The 15,779-nt window shown below is 40.8% G+C and overlaps 2 protein-coding genes across 5 annotated transcripts; both read left to right on the forward strand.

Moving 5' to 3' along the window:
• Nucleotides 1-1,091: 1,091 nt before the first annotated feature.
• On the forward strand, nt 1,092-3,908 carry ccdc106a (coiled-coil domain containing 106a). The gene is made up of 8 exons (XM_072394091.1): nt 1,092-1,200; nt 1,669-1,738; nt 1,824-1,922; nt 2,013-2,234; nt 2,369-2,425; nt 2,590-2,865; nt 2,983-3,150; nt 3,253-3,908. The coding sequence occupies exons 2-8, from the start codon at nt 1,669-1,671 to the stop codon at nt 3,567-3,569; spliced, it is 1,209 nt and encodes a 402-aa protein (XP_072250192.1). The 5' UTR covers nt 1,092-1,200; the 3' UTR covers nt 3,570-3,908.
• Nucleotides 3,909-6,199: 2,291 nt separating this feature from the next.
• u2af2a (U2 small nuclear RNA auxiliary factor 2a) lies at nt 6,200-14,970 on the forward strand. 4 transcript variants are annotated; one of them, XM_072394092.1, is made up of 12 exons: nt 6,200-6,813; nt 7,895-8,036; nt 10,433-10,468; nt 10,745-10,851; nt 10,989-11,140; nt 11,225-11,341; nt 11,437-11,593; nt 11,710-11,789; nt 11,970-12,092; nt 12,179-12,265; nt 12,557-12,805; nt 12,913-14,970. In XM_072394092.1, exons 1-12 carry the CDS (start codon nt 6,765-6,767, stop codon nt 13,045-13,047), a joined length of 1,434 nt encoding a protein of 477 aa, XP_072250193.1. In that variant the 5' UTR covers nt 6,200-6,764; the 3' UTR covers nt 13,048-14,970. The 4 variants fall into 4 exon arrangements, with proteins under 4 accessions (XP_072250193.1, XP_072250195.1, XP_072250194.1 ...); XM_072394094.1 differs by having other exon boundaries at nt 11,437-11,575; XM_072394093.1 differs by having other exon boundaries at nt 7,898-8,036.
• The last annotated feature ends 809 nt before the right edge of the window (nt 14,971-15,779 follow it).

The raw sequence follows: 15,779 nt of genomic DNA on the forward strand, positions 1-15,779 counted from the left end.
CTAACAAATGTTGGTGCGCAGGAGCCACTTGTTTTATAACTGTCCATGTTAATCTCTAATATCTACTGACTCCATTAAAGAAACAACAGATAATTATATTTCATTGAAACAATATATGAAACGACGCGTATTGAACTTATTCACCATAAAAATGAAGATTAGAGTCACTGCTGGCTACGTTAAAATATGTAAAAGAAGGAAAGAATTTTTAAAATGATGACAACTTAAATTTGAATATACTGTATTTACACTACCTCTGCTGGATATTTCTAACATGTTTCTCTCTGGCCTTGCATGCAAACAAAAACAGGTGCCACACCTGTGCTGTGCTCCATGAGATTCCCCTTACCGGCAAAAGTAAAAACGCAATCAAGTAGTTTACCGTTAACGACTACCTTTTCATTTATATCAAACACTTACCCTTTCGTGAAGTTGATAAATGTTCTAAATTGAGTAGTAGTTAGGGTGGAAATCGTGCGATTTTCAGCCTTTCCGGGTCGACTGTAGAAGAGGACACCTCATGAAACCTGACACCTCCACACCTGTTTAACCTGTCCTACAGTTTTGCCCCCAGCAGCGCCAGTGACAGAATTTTTCTTTAAAAAAACCCAGAAAACTTTAATAAGTTCATTGAAAGGAATAAGTTTACATACAGTTCTTGCAGCACACATCCCGCATATATATTCATGAAATCAGTTTAATGAAAGATATAATCATAAACAATTAAATTTGTCAGCGCAAAACAGAAGAAAACGTTCTTCGGTTATACATTTAGTCATTTGAATATATATAATTACACATATATATATTGAATTTGAATATCTGCAAGGTTTAGCTGAATATAAACAATCTCCCAATATATAAAAGTTCTCCGCACAAAATGTGTGTACAAATATCTTATCTTTTATACGTGTATCAACTTTATAAATACTGACAAAGTCCGTTTAAATCAAAAGCTGCTATGCGATGAAATAAAGGCCTTAAATGACTATTTTGTCAGTCAGTGTAACCAGAGAGGGTTGAACGGACACTTATCTTATTACAGCCGGAAATGACGTCAGATAGCGTTGAAAAAAATAAAACAGCTGTAATTGTTATTGTTAGCTTGTTAGCTAGCAGGCGAACTCGTGAAATGGAGATATGACTGAGTAATAACGTCTTATTACACGTACACGATTAAGTTATTACAAACGTGAAGTGGTACGTACCCATTTCTGAGGAATATATTTACAGTGTGGATAGTATATTAATGTCAATATGACGGAATTAAACAACTAAGTGCATAGAAAGAAGGGGGTTGTAATTATATATTCTGGCTACATTTTTGCTAACATTAACACAAAGCTAACGTTGGGCTCAGCTAATTTCTCCTCCTTGTGAGTGCAGTTAGGCCGCTACAAACTTATACTTGAGAAGCACAACTATTTTGAATATTTTGATTTATTTTGTCATGTCTGGGAGTCATATAATCTGCTTTTTCGGGCTCTGTGTGCTTGAAGTAGGTACACACGCGCAGTGAAGGCTCTCCCGTGAACAGCATCTTTGTTAAAAATAAAATAATGGGTGCATTACAAATATTTGTAACAAAGCCTCTACACTGTGTCAGGTCGTATGCATGGCTTGATGATATTTGTCTGAAATTAAAGAAATGTTTGTCTTTGGTAATAGATGGAGGACGGAAACAGGAGTGACGCAGCTTCCACATCCAAGAGCCACGCAGGCTCTCTCCACCTGCAGAGTAAGGTTTTGATTGCTCCCAGTAAAAATGATTGTCCAGCCTTTGAGTCAAACGCAGTTACTCAATACTACGTCTGTTTTCTCAGCTCCAAAAAATGAGGATTCCTACGAAATTACCATCCCCTATGAGGAAAGCAACTTTGAGCAGCAAGGATTTTTCAACCAGAGTGATCAGAATTTTGATGGTGAATGTCAGATCAATGACGCACAGTTCGATCGTTCTGCTTATGTACAGCACATGTGACCTCCCAATCTGTCCCGCTTGTTCTCCGCAGAACCGCCCTCAACCACCGGCCCATCTTCAGTCAACAACTCATACATGGTGATCACCAACCTGCGGACCCAGCTCCAGATCTCTATGGAGAAAAACTCTTGGCTGCAGAAAAGAATCGAGGACTTGGAGGAGGAGAGGGACTTCCTCCGATGCCAGCTGGATCGCTTTATCTTTTCCACAAAGAGCCAGGGACAGGAGCAGAGTCAGAGCCAGTACAGCAATGGTGAGGACAGGGGACGGGTGCCAGCCGATAAGCTGTCCAACTGTTTGACGAATGGTTCAATTAAAAACTTTGGCAAAGAAGGTATTTTGAGATGGGAAACATATTCTTATATTTCGCTGTTTGTTTCTCACAAGGGTATGAATCGAGACGATTCAACTGGAGAGCAAGAAGAGAGGAAGATCATCCTGCTGGTAAACACAAAGACTGAAGTGCAATTGCTTTGTTTAAAAAGAAGAAAAAAAAAACGAAATGGCTTGTTACATCTGTGCAGCATGGTGATAATTTACTGTATTCTATATGTGTGTTGCATCTGAATTAGCAGATTCTCAGTTTTTAAGGTTTTTCCTCCTCACAGAACAACAGAAGACAGACTCACAGCAGTTCCCTCCACGACAGTTTGTACAGCGAAGGTCTGGTCCTCCCACCTTGGTTTCATCCAAAAACCGGGTCTCCAGTCCTTTAACCACTCAGCTCGCTTCCATGAATGCTTTGTTTAACTCAACACAATCCCAGTCCCTTTTGCAAGGCCATGGCCACGGTGCTTCCAGTACCACAGCTAGCAGCGGCAGTGGCAACACGGGCAGTGCTGCAAGATCATCCATTAATGAAATTAGGGGACGCGGTGCTCCAGGTAATACAGATCAGATGGTGTAAAGCTTTGCATCACCCTAATTAGTTTAATTCATCAGTGTTTTTGCATGTGTCTTTAACCTGCTGGGTTTTATTAAGTAGATATTTATCTTATCAGATGCCATGTCACTTCTGGGAGAATCTGATGAGTACTTGCAGCACAATGGCTTCATGGAGGAGGAGGAAATGATGTCAGGGGAAGATGTAATGTCAGACACAATTACCAACAACAGGCACCAGTTAAAGAGACGGCGAGTCCTCCGAGCTCCAAGAGAGCGACAGAGAGGTGAAGGAGGGAAAAAAGATCCTGAAACAACACTCAAAGTTTTAATGTTTATGGCTTATGAGAGTGCTGCAGCTAACTCTCCTGTGCATTTCTCTTCTTCAGTAAAAGACGCTGCTGGAGTGCTGTTTCGCTACAAGAAAATTCTGCTCACATACCAGCGTCTCAAAAACATGTCCAAGGCCTTCCAAATTCACGGCGTTGACCGAAACACGGTGGCTTCTACCACACCCATCGCTGAGCTGCTTCTAGTGGCCCCAGAGAAAGTGGCTGAGGTGGGAGAGTTCGACTCATCCAAGGAAAAGCTTCTGGACTACGCCCGACGCTGCTACATTGCCCTGGATGAGGAGACTCTCAACAGAGTGCAGGCCTTAAAGAAGAACAACCTTCTCCTGCCCATCTCCTACAGGTTCAGACACTGAAAAGAGAAACACACATTCCTGGGAAGTGTCTCTACAGCCGTTTTTACACAACCACAAGGGTCCGGAAATGTTCTAGAGATGTTCCAGAGCGGTGGCATAGGAGGTCACAAATGTCCGCAGCGTTCACCCTGACTTCTTGTGGAGATTTTCTACCAAGCCCTCGAGAAAAATCTCCAGAATGTCAGCGAGTGAGATAATGTGCGAACGTGTCGGCAAATATTCCAGAGTATTTGCTTCCACTCTGAGTGTGTGTGCTGGTGAGAGTTTGTCTTTCTGCTGACATGTATGCACTACTCATATGAACACAATAAGTAGCCTCATCTGCTATTCTCAGCCTGTTGTAAAGAAAACCCAATGATTTCCACCTCATAGTTTCTGCATCACATGCTGCCTCCTGCGCCCTCTGGACAGCCTTTCCCCTGCACCTCCTCCCTCATATTTCCAGCCTGGAGAGCGTGTCACCAGCGGAAAGCCTCCTGCTGTGCTGTGCTTGGGTGAGCAGCAATTGTGGAAAAAGTTGGAACCAAACCGTCAGCACATTGTCCTCCAGTGTGTGTGTGTGTGTGTGAAAACGGCTTAGGACCCAGTGGAGTACAGGTTAGCGATAAGAAAGGCAGTTGGGTTCCTCTGCAGCTCACTGCTGGCCAGCAGGTAAAGATTGAGACACTTTACAGATAAACTCTTCTCACTTCACTAATACTTTCAACACAATTCAGATGTGTGCGTTTATGTGACAAATCTTCACCTATGTGAGGTTGTAGAGGTCTGCTCTATTTAGAGATAGAAAATTGGTTCTCATTGCTTGTAGAACGTAAGAACAATTCTGTGGGATTCAGAATGGGTTAAAGTGTCTGTAGCAGTAGGATCATTTATGTTTCAGTCTCTATTTAGCAGAGAAGTTTTTTTTTTTTTCATTCTTAACATCTGGATCAGACGTTTGCTCAATGATAGTTTATTATTTGTATTATTATTATTATTACTATAGCTTCTGAATACCTAAATGATCAGATTAGCCGTTTCTTTTTAACTTTTTAAATGCTTTTAGACACAATCTCATAGTCTTTTTATGTTATGTTCTTCTCAAATAATGGAACACTTTTAACTTAAACATCACCATTTCGTTATGTTTGTTTTGGTCAGTGTGTTCTTTTTCTGTTATTACATCTTTACAGTATTCTAACTTGCCTTAATGCAATTTTTGTAAGTTCCCTACATAAGAAGCAATCCAATTCCCTTTCTTCACTCCATTTCTTCAGGTTTAACGGAGGGGAGAGCTTGTAAAAGAAATGGATACAATCACTAATTGGCCATTGTAAAGACAAGTCTGACATAATGTAGTGCAGATGCACTTGGACATGAAGACGATGATGGCATTTGTATGTTTTCTTGATATGATCACCAGTTGCGCTTCTGCCCGATTTTAACAATATTATTGTATTACTCTGTTGTCCAACTAAGGGTTGCACCCATGAACTTTTGTATATTATCTTCCTAAATACCAGTAAATGTTGCCTCTTCTGATATTGAGAATTTGAAATGCGAAGTGACATCAACTTTTGTCAAAAATGACTCAGCATTCACACTACTTACTACTATACCGGCTATTTGTAACCCTGTGTAACTTTTCGTTCCTTGTGAAAACTGTGCACATCTCACAAGCGTTTCAACAGTTAGAACATCACAATCAGAAGGATTAGTTTCAACTTACCAATGCTCAACCACACAGGCATGTGAGAAGAGCTGCGGGGGTCTGTAGGATATTTTGTTTGAACTTGTGATTTTCAAAGAAGCAGACCGCATTGTACATTAAAGTGTAGCGTGTGTATCGCTGAGGAGAAATATGGAAACTTCTTAAAACAAAACCACACAGTGGAACAGTGCATCACTCGTCTTGAATTTTAAAGTGAGTTAAAACTACTCTAATCGTGGACCAGAAACCCCTTTCTTTTGTATATGTATGTTTAAGAGACAGACTGAAAATTCCCACCAGATTGTGATGTTTAAAAAAAAAGTGACTGAAACAATCCAGTATGTGTGACATGTCATTAAAGCATTTGTATTCATACAAAAATGTAGATTTATTATCGTAATCTGAAAAAGTGTTTGTTACTCATGAACGGTACTGTTAAGACAAGTGCAATAAAATGGTTGATTTCTTACAAATAAAGCCGGTCTTTTATTCTGTTTTGTCCCATCATTATAACATGAATATCCTCATCGTGCCAACATCTGTACTTATGATCTTTGTTATGATCAGAGTGAAAAGACTTAATCTACCATAAATTACTTTAGTTTCTCTATTTGACAGTTAAAAAAAAACAAAAAAAACATATGGGTATATTTCTTAATATAACAGTGCAGTAAGGAAGGGAAACTGTTCATGTGACTTTTTTCCTTAAACTGTAAAAACAATAAAGACAATAAACTATAAATTGATGAGCTGGTCCAACTTCGGTTGTCTTCGCTTTACAAAACTACAATTAAAATCAGTTGGGGGGGTTACTCAACAGGTCTCACAAAATCATCAGATATAACAAAAAAATATATATATATTTTTAAGCTTTTATTTTGTGTGGCCGTGGTACTGCTTATACGTTCATCTTGTTCTTTCACCGGAAATCTAACATTCATCAACTTCCGGTGTCACGGGGTACCTGGAAGACAGAGCAAAAAAGCGGGCATACATATCGAAACCTTCATTGTTTTCTGTAGCCTTTAAAAAATAGAGAGCGTAAAAATTTGGCTCACAAAGTGAAACAGTTGCACCTTGTGGGCCTGTGACCCCCTGGAATTTGCATCTAGCTTGGATAGGAGTCTCATTCATTTCGTGCTCGTTGTCGCAACCGAGCTAGCCAGCTCCTACGGCGGTGTGTGCAGCAGCGGGCCTTTTCTTCTGGACTTTGCTACAAGCTAGTTAGCTAACATTAGCAGGCTAACTTACGCGAACACGTTTTTCTTTCTCAGTGATTCCTTCTGTTACGCTGTGAATGAAAACCACGTCGTTATTGTGTGTGCCAGTCATTAACTTTTGTTAAATCTGGTGTCAAAGAAGACTACTGACCGAAGCTAATTGCTCGATTTACATCTGCGAAGCAGTGGTATTTAAGAGGGTTGTTCACTTTGTTGCTAGCTTAAGCTAGCTACCACCAACTGAAGAACGCAGTCCCTGAGAGCGCCGTAGGCTTCAACCCAGACATGTCGGACTTCGACGAATTCGAAAGACAGCTTTCTGAAAACCACCAAGGTAAATAACTAAGTTGAACATCAGAATTTGAAAACGCCTCTGTAACTATTGTTTTTGATCGCCTCAATCAGTTTAACCTACCAAATAACCCTACCATGGCTATGTCTATTTACTGGGACGCTTAGGCTCACTGTTAGCCTGCCACCGTAAAGCCTCTGAGCTACGATATAGCTGCGCCGTTGTCAGTTTATACGTCCAACAAAACTTATTATGAATTGAATAACGTTGGATAAGCGGCAAGTCTGCTTAAAAAAAAGTTCCGGGGCGGTGGTTATTAAAACTTAGATTTTGGTTTAATAACGAAATATTTTTTTAAATAGGCACTTAGCATTTGTTTCTAGCAGCTGTAGTGAAACGGCTGTGCTGCCCTTTACAAATGTTGCTACAACTCACTGGAGAATCACCCAACCACGCCTTTAAAAATAAAACAAAGGACTTTTATTTTTTTTTTAGAAAACAAACAAATGAAATTACATGAACTACCGACCTGCCTGCCACATTGTTAGCATGGCCGTTTGTTGATCAGACACATGCTTTTCCCAATTAATTACAAACCCTGTGCTCAACACAGTGTATTGTACTGTACAAGTTTTTTCAATAAGTTCTCATCATAAAGCTCTTTTAGCTTAATGAGATTAATATAAACTCTCCGAAATTATCATAGAACTGAGTATTAACACCTTTTATACTATTTAACGTAAATCTAAAGTAACAACCAAAATGTGGATTTAAAGCAGAACTGTTTAATAAAACGTTATTAGGATTTATAGATTTGCTTGTTTAACTCGGCACTAATTATTTTTTTTACATTTATTTAGGATCTCATTGATAACTGCCTCAAAGTAGGGTAACTTGTCATTTGAAAACTAATTAGGAAGTCAGACTAAACCAACTGGCCCAGGAAAAAAAAAAAAAGGAGAAACAGGCCTTTGACTGACCTCAGTTATTGTTGGTAGCATTTTGTTGTTTCCTGGCTAATTTCCAGCTGAAGTGAGTTAGTTTAACAGACTGAGGCGTTAGCCATATTATGTTGCTGTATGTATGGTAGTTGAATATGTTTACAAGCACTCTAATCCTTCAGCAGAACGGGACAAAGAGAATCGCCATCACCGTCGGTCCTCATCCCGCAGCCGCAGCAGAGAGAGGAAAAGGAGGAGCAGAGACAGGGATAGACGCAGCCGGGATCGCCGCACAGACAGTAAGGAGCGCAGACACCGTCGCAGGTTAGTACCCACATGCACTAACACCTGGATCAACCAACTTCCCACCTCATCAACTGTCCATCTATACTGGACTTCCATTAGATTTAATCACCACACTTGTCAAAGTGTGTTTAGCGCTCACCTCAAAGCCTTTTTTATTGAGACAAAAGTACATAAAGAATAATAATTAAAAAAAAATCTCATTATAAAGGACACTAAAAAGGACACTTAAAAAAAAAACTTTGATCGGCTGAGATTTCAACATCTGAATACAGTTGATAAGTTAGCTTTAACAAGCTAACTTATCAACTCACTTTTCAGCATATCCTTTTACATGTGGGTGTTTTTGGATCAACAAACTTTAGGATTCAAGCAGTTTAACATATACATTTTTCTTTTGTTACTGGTAAAAAATTAATTATTAGGTTTGATATTAAGCTCGCTATTTTTGCACTCAGACCCCCATTTTGATACCAGTTTTTAACCATCTGTCCCAGGTGCTAATTGCAGTATGAATTTTGCCTTAAGCTCACGGGACGGGCTTTTAAACACACAGTAACAGCTGCAGCTGCCTCTTTTGCGTTCCTGATCGTTGAAAGCAGAATATGAAGGCTCACCTATAAATAGCTCTGTGAATAATTTCAGATAATCCTGCAATCAGAAATGACACGGACACATTTTGATAGAACTCCTGCAATAATATTTGCTTGATTTTTAGATTCTTTGCTTATATGCTTTAGCGTAGAACAATATCACATGTTTTTGGAACATGTTGACACTCGGTCTGATTCTCACACATTGAGCGTGAGCTATAGTATTCAATAGTGACTCTTCTGGCCTTTAGCTGAAGGAAATTTTCCATACATGTGCACATTTTTGCAATAACATCTCCTGTGACTCAGAGGGAAAAGGTCTGTCTGTTATATTTTAACCCCCATTTGTCTTTTTAGTTATTGTCTGAGGTTATAGCTTTTATAGATTGCACCAAGTCTGGAGTTGAAAGTATAGTTCTGCACAGGCTGCATTAGATTACTTTTCAGCTTTGTGTCTCACTTTTTATTTAATGCGACTTCTGGTATAACTTAACAGTTGCTCCTTGTTACTCCGTACTCATTTAAAAGGTGTTACTTGTGGTAATGCAGTGTGAGCAGCTGATCAGAAAATCAAATAAGATGTAAAATCCACCGCTGCCTCTTTGCAGCTGCTGTGTTTAATCTCTATTCCAATTGTGTTAACAGTAGTTCACAAATTTAATTGCACATCAGCTTTGAGGCACACTGAATTATTACATTTTAGAACGGGGCCTGAAATGATTTTGATGAATTTTTTTTAGGGGAAATTCCACCTTTGCCTTAATCACATAAGGGGAATTTATACATAACAGGGTGAATATTAGTCGTTCTCCTCAACTACAGGTCATAAACTGTCCTGTTAGCTTAAACTGTATTTTGTTGCTTCACTTTATTTGAAACAGATCTTATTACTTATTTCGGCTCCGTTGACTTGTTTTCTGTTGCATAACTTTGCACAGTTCTCATCAGTTTTGAATATTTTAGGTGCTGTTATTTTTTTATTAAATTTTTTTGGGTGTTTTGGTTTATTTGAGATTGTTGATCCTACACCGTTTTAGTCATGTGCATCGGAAATGTGTGTCATCTTAAAAGGTGACAAAAACTGTTCAAGAACTGCAGATATTAACTAACTTGAGTTTCCTCTTTTTCCAAACCTGGGTTTGTTGATGAAACGGCATCCCTCATGTCTCTTGTTGCTACAGCAACAGGAGACGACTCCTCTTCCACCTCATTAAGCCTCACTTTGCTTTAGTATCCACAACAGAGTTGAGCGACCACTCGATGCCAACAATGACCATCCCTGTGAGCTCCCTCTGCCGCTGTGTGTAAAATATGAGCGCGCCAAATGTAGGCGGTCTATAGTGTCACATAGTTTGCTGATTCACGGGAAACAGATCAATCAAACTTGCTTGCTAAGGAAATGCAGCTTCATCAACCCACTTCTAATGGCACCTCAGGTTCATATCGATCAACCCTGTCGATTATACGCGTTCTGAGAGAAGCTGCAAAAAGGAGCTCGTAGCCTTGTTCAGAGGGGAAGACTGAGCGTGTTCTCCAGGACCGAAATTGATCCGTCTTGCAGTGTTTCTGTGCTTTCTTCAGCCACCCTTGCTGAATATTTCTGGAAATGTGTGCAGAAATTTCCCAAATTTTAAGTGCAAATTTAAAATTTGCACAACACCTGCACAGAAATTCAAGCTCAGTGAAAATACAGAGAACTCCCTATTGTTTTCTGTAGTTGGAGAGCCGAAGCGTAATTTAGGATCCAATTCTTTTTCTAGGTGGAAATGTTGGTTGTTGTGATTTGTTTCAAAGAAATGTGAAACCCTTCCAATGTCATTTCAGCTCACCACCCAGCTTCCCCCAGGACAAAGCTGGAAGGTAATACAGCAAAATAACACAAAGCTGGTTTGTGCAACACTGCCTGTACCTGATTCTATGTATGATTTACTTATCGTTGAAATAATTAATGAGGGTGAGGGCTTTGTATCCCTCCTCTTCTCTAAACCATCAGTTTTTAAATGTTTTGCTGGAAGCAGCCTCCTTAAAAGTCACCTAGTTTTCTGAAAACATGACCCATCATCTGCTCTAGTGTTTTATTGCTTAGTGAGAGACGTCTTTTTCTTTTCCACCTCTGCTCCTCTGTGTCCCAAACAGCCGCTCTCCCCACCGTGAGAAGAAGAAGAATAAGGTGAAGAAGTACTGGGATGTCCCTCCACCTGGTTTTGAACACATCACCCCCATGCAGTACAAAGCCATGCAAGGTAACTCTTTACTTCCTTGATCCTGTGATAGTACATTTCTAAGCTTCAGGGTTGAATTTGATTTGGGTATTTCTGACATGGTTAATGCTGTCTTTGTGTATTTTTAAACTGTAACCGTCTTTGGGTTTGCTGTCCAGCGGCAGGTCAGATCCCCGCCACAGCCCTTCTGCCAACCATGACGCCCGATGGCCTGGCTGTTACTCCCACCCCGGTTCCGGTCGTGGGCAGTCAGATGACCCGGCAGGCCCGTCGGCTCTATGTGGGAAACATCCCCTTTGGTATTACAGAGGTGAGTACTCTGAGTGACTCAGTGATGCGTTGAGACCGTTTTAAGGTAAACTAACTCTTTCTTTTCAACCTCTCTTCGGTGCAGGAGTCAATGATGGACTTCTTTAACGCACAGATGCGTTTGGGTGGTCTTACTCAGGCCCCTGGGAATCCTGTGCTCGCAGTACAGATCAACCAGGATAAGAATTTTGCCTTCCTTGAGGTTAGACGACGCCCTCGTCCATGATTTGTGATCGGCGTGTCCATGTTTGATGATCTTGTTTTGATATTTAATCATATTTAAATGTTTCTGTACAGTTCCGTTCAGTGGACGAAACGACACAGGCAATGGCCTTTGATGGAATCATCTTTCAAGGCCAGAGTCTGAAAATTCGTCGTCCACACGATTACCAGCCACTACCTGGCATGAGCGAGAACCCCAGTGTCTATGTGCCTGGTACACAGACCATTAATGGTTTTTAACCCTAAGTACTTGTGGCACAATTCAAAAGTATTCACCAAATTACTCTTTAGTTGAGCCTGCCCTGCCTCTCTTGATGTTCCCCTCTGTCGTCTTTGCACGCCATGTAGGTGTGGTGTCTACAGTGGTTCCTGACTCAGCTCACAAGCTCTTCATTGGTGGTTTGCCAAACTACCTGAATGATGACCAGGTCAGTGTTTCTGCCTCTAAACTGGGGTTCGCTCAAGGATAAACGAGAGAAAACCAAATGTTTGGTCCTTGTTATTCTTGCACGGGTGTAGACGCGTCCTAGTGGCGAAGTTTGAGCTGTGCTGTTACCGTGATGGAAACGTCTTGAATCGGTGAAAAACTCTCGGGTCTGTGTTTCTAGGTGAAGGAGCTGTTGACGTCATTTGGCCCTCTGAAGGCCTTTAACCTGGTTAAAGACAGCGCCACAGGCCTATCCAAAGGATACGCCTTTTGTGAATATGTTGATGTCAACTTGAACGATCAGGTAAGATATCTCATCAGAGAAAAATGTGCACCAGCTGTACAAGTTTTTGGAAGCTCGTACTTAAACTTGGACGTCTTTTTTTTTAGGCTATTGCTGGGCTGAACGGTATGCAGCTGGGAGACAAGAAGCTCCTGGTGCAGAGAGCCAGCGTGGGATCCAAGAACGCCACTCTGGTAAGTGTCCAGCAACTGGACCGATGACAGCAGGATGGTGGGAGGCTTGATGCTCTTTTAGACTTTCTGAAATGGGAAAAGATGAGTTTCTGATTGGATCTCCTTCAGGAATTAATCTTCTTCTTCTCAACTGTACAGAAGTATTGAATCTTTCCTGATAAGCACAATTTTGTGTGCATTGCAAACATCAGCTTCCAACTATCACATTGTTGTCGCTGATATGTTCTCCACTGAAAACTGCCATCAAATAAGCCTTTTGGCCTTTTGCAAATCTTGTGTCTGTCCTTGCAGACAAGTATAAACCAGACCCCAGTGACGCTGCAGGTGCCAGGCCTGAACAGCTCCGTGACTCAGATGGGTGGTCTGCCCACTGAGGTACTGTGCTTGATGAACATGGTGGCCCCCGAGGAGCTCCTGGATGATGAAGAATACGAGGAGATAGTGGAAGATGTCAGGGATGAGTGCAGCAAGTACGGCCAAGTGAAGAGCATTGAGATCCCTCGCCCTGTGGATGGCCTGGAGATTCCTGGGACTGGCAAGGTAAGCAGTAACCCAAGTGTGGGTCAGTCTTAATGCGGTTGTTGTGATAGGTAACCGTCATCACGTGTCACAAACATCACGTTTGTTGTTTTTGTGTTCCTCTGCAGATCTTTGTGGAGTTCACTTCGGTGTTTGATGCCCAGAAGGCCATGCAGGGGCTAACCGGAAGGAAGTTTGCTAACAGAGTGGTGGTGACCAAATACTGCGATCCAGACGCCTATCATCGCCGGGACTTCTGGTAGAGGGGGGTGGGCGTGACGAGAGGAGGGGTGGTAGGGAGGGAAGGGGGGTGTTATGTGTACTGCCCATTTCCAAATCAACCCCCGGAATGATTTGGTGGCGCAACATTCAGGTAGATCTTGGAATATTAATCATTTCACAAATGGCTTTGGTGATACCCAGTTTATTATTTGAGATCTACGTGACATGTCCTGCAGTTAAAACAGATATTTGTAATTGGAGAAAGGAAGAGAATGGGTAGCGTTTATATTAAATACATGGCAGGGGTGGGGGGGTGGGGCTAGGTCGGGGTTCTAGTTGTGTAGCTGGGTGGGTGGGTAGAAGGTTTTTGAGAAATGTGTGTAATAATACAGTCAGGGCGGGGTCAACATTTTTTTTATACTTTGTGAGAAGGGGACATCTTTTTTTTTTTTTTTGGGTGGGAGGGGGGTGTCATTAAGGTTTGTATTTAAGTGGAAGTAGCCTGTTTTAAGTACAATAGAAAGGAGCTGCAGTGGAGAACTTGGTGGATAATTCTCTGAGAAAGGAGGGGGTGGGGGGGAGAAATAGGAGTTTGTGAAAGGGAGACAGAGGGGAAGATGGAGGGCATTTTATTTTGATGTAGATACACAGTAGCTGTAACATCCACCTCGGTTTTGTCACCATCTTTGATTATTTTGGGCCCGGTTGTCTTCTCGTGTTCCTTTGCTTTCATCAGACCGCTGCCCCCCCCCCCCTCAGCATGGTTGTTGTTTGATTGGACTCTATCTGAATGTCAGCTGTAATTGTTCTGATTCTGTGTGTAGCTTCACTGATATGAGCTGTAATATCACCTTGTATTCAAGCCGCAAATTAACAGAAACATTTTCAATTATTCCTTTTTTTTCTCTTTTTCTTTCTTCTGTAACTTTTCATGTCAAATTATTATTATTTTTTTTTTTCAGTGAACAGCTCTTTAAAGACGAGAATATTTTATGGTCTCAGCAGTTCAGCCCTGATTCAATACAAGAGGAGATTAACACAGAAATATTGGGAGAGGAAAACAGATTGATATTCAGTGGGGATGTATATCTTCCTTACCAACAAGCCTTAATGTTACTACATGTGAATTTGCTTGGGAAAGGAATTTGGCTTGCCCCTCTTTCAATGATGTATGTTTGTTCATACGTGTCACTATCTTGTACTTCAGCCAGCTCGAAGTTTTCCTCGTTTCCCAGTAGATCTGGGATGTAAGATGTGTTGGATCCCTTTTTCTTTTTTTTTTTCTTTTTTTTTGTGCAGCCTCTTTTGACAAGACCAAATAAACATGTGACTAATATCCACGACTCCTTTTGTGCTGCAGAATGAAACCAAAACCATTAATTTTCTGATTTCACCCGACTTGCAGCTCAGTTATATCGAAATGATTGTTTGTCCACCCTGAAAGTTTAAAAGTAAACATTATTAACCCCCTCTCACACACACACACACATTTAAGCCCTGTAGAGTTAAGGAATATTCTGCATTTCACTGCTCCACGTGCTTCTATTGAGGGGTTTTCATTAAATCTGAGGTGTTTTCTGTCACGATGTTACAAACTGTCCTTAATGTGCAACGACTAAATCTGCATTTGTCATCTTCCCCTGTTTTCCCTTTATTCTCCAAGGACCACATGTTCACACTGTACGGGCTTGAGACTGCTTCCATTTGATACCTGAGGTTGCTTAAGACGGCGCTGAAGAGAGAGTTTGTCAGTAATAACACTTTTGAAATGTTAACTTACTTTCTGAAAATCTGCTCTTTTCTTTTCTGTCTTGTCGTTTAAATTTTTTCTTTCTTTTCTGGAAAACGATGTGTTTTCTTAAATGGTTTTAACCTGAAAGCCACATCTAGTTTATAAAAGCGGAAGCAGTCTTTCATTTGTCCGATTTGTTTTCAAATGTTGATTAAAAACCGAATTTACATGATTTCTGCTTATTTATTTATTTTTCTCATGCACGCTCACATCCACTCATCCCACTGTAGTAGTGCACGACCAATTCACCTCATTCAGAGTTTTAACTGATCAAACTGTAGTTAATAGCAATGTCCAAACGATGGAGCTGTTTCATAGTATCAAAGAACCTCTTTATCTATTCTACGTGTATAAAGAAGCAGATGGACTGGTTTGTTTTCAGGTCTTGATACAAATCAGATGGACAAATGAAAACAGTTTTAGTTTACATTAAGGCTTGGAAACATCTGGACTCTGACACGTATTTTCTTATATTTCAGTTTATCACAAACCTGATGAGTGTTCTGGGGCCAGTTTTGAAAGTGGTCGGCCTTATTGTCACGCAGTCAGACCTTCAAACACAAACACATTTATTGTTTTATACCTAAATGTATCCAAGGATCTTTGAAATACAGGTTTTATTAGCAGGCTTGGTATTAATTTGAGTATTAACATTCAAATCTGAGGAAGGGTTTAGGAATGCTAGCTCTAATGTGTTGGATCATCCGGTTCAGTGCCTCAGATGGAATTGGCTGTTGACCACACCCATTAATAAAATCATAATAGTCAATAGACAATGACTTTCCTAAAGTTTGTGTTGAGCAACTGAAATGCAGCCCGATCACGTAGACCTGAGGTGACTGACTATATTCTGCATTTATCTCCACTAACTCCTGGGCTGCTTTCACCGTTTTTTTTAGGTCAGTGTTCATCTGTGCTGTGAAGCACCGTCCAATCAGCTCTGTTGTGTTTGGCAAAATCTGAGCGGATGTTATAACCTGA

Source organism: Leuresthes tenuis, unplaced genomic scaffold (genome assembly GCF_036924035.1).
Source record: "Leuresthes tenuis unplaced genomic scaffold, fLeuTen1.0.hap1 SCAF_10, whole genome shotgun sequence".
NCBI lineage: Eukaryota > Metazoa > Chordata > Actinopteri > Atheriniformes > Atherinopsidae > Leuresthes > Leuresthes tenuis.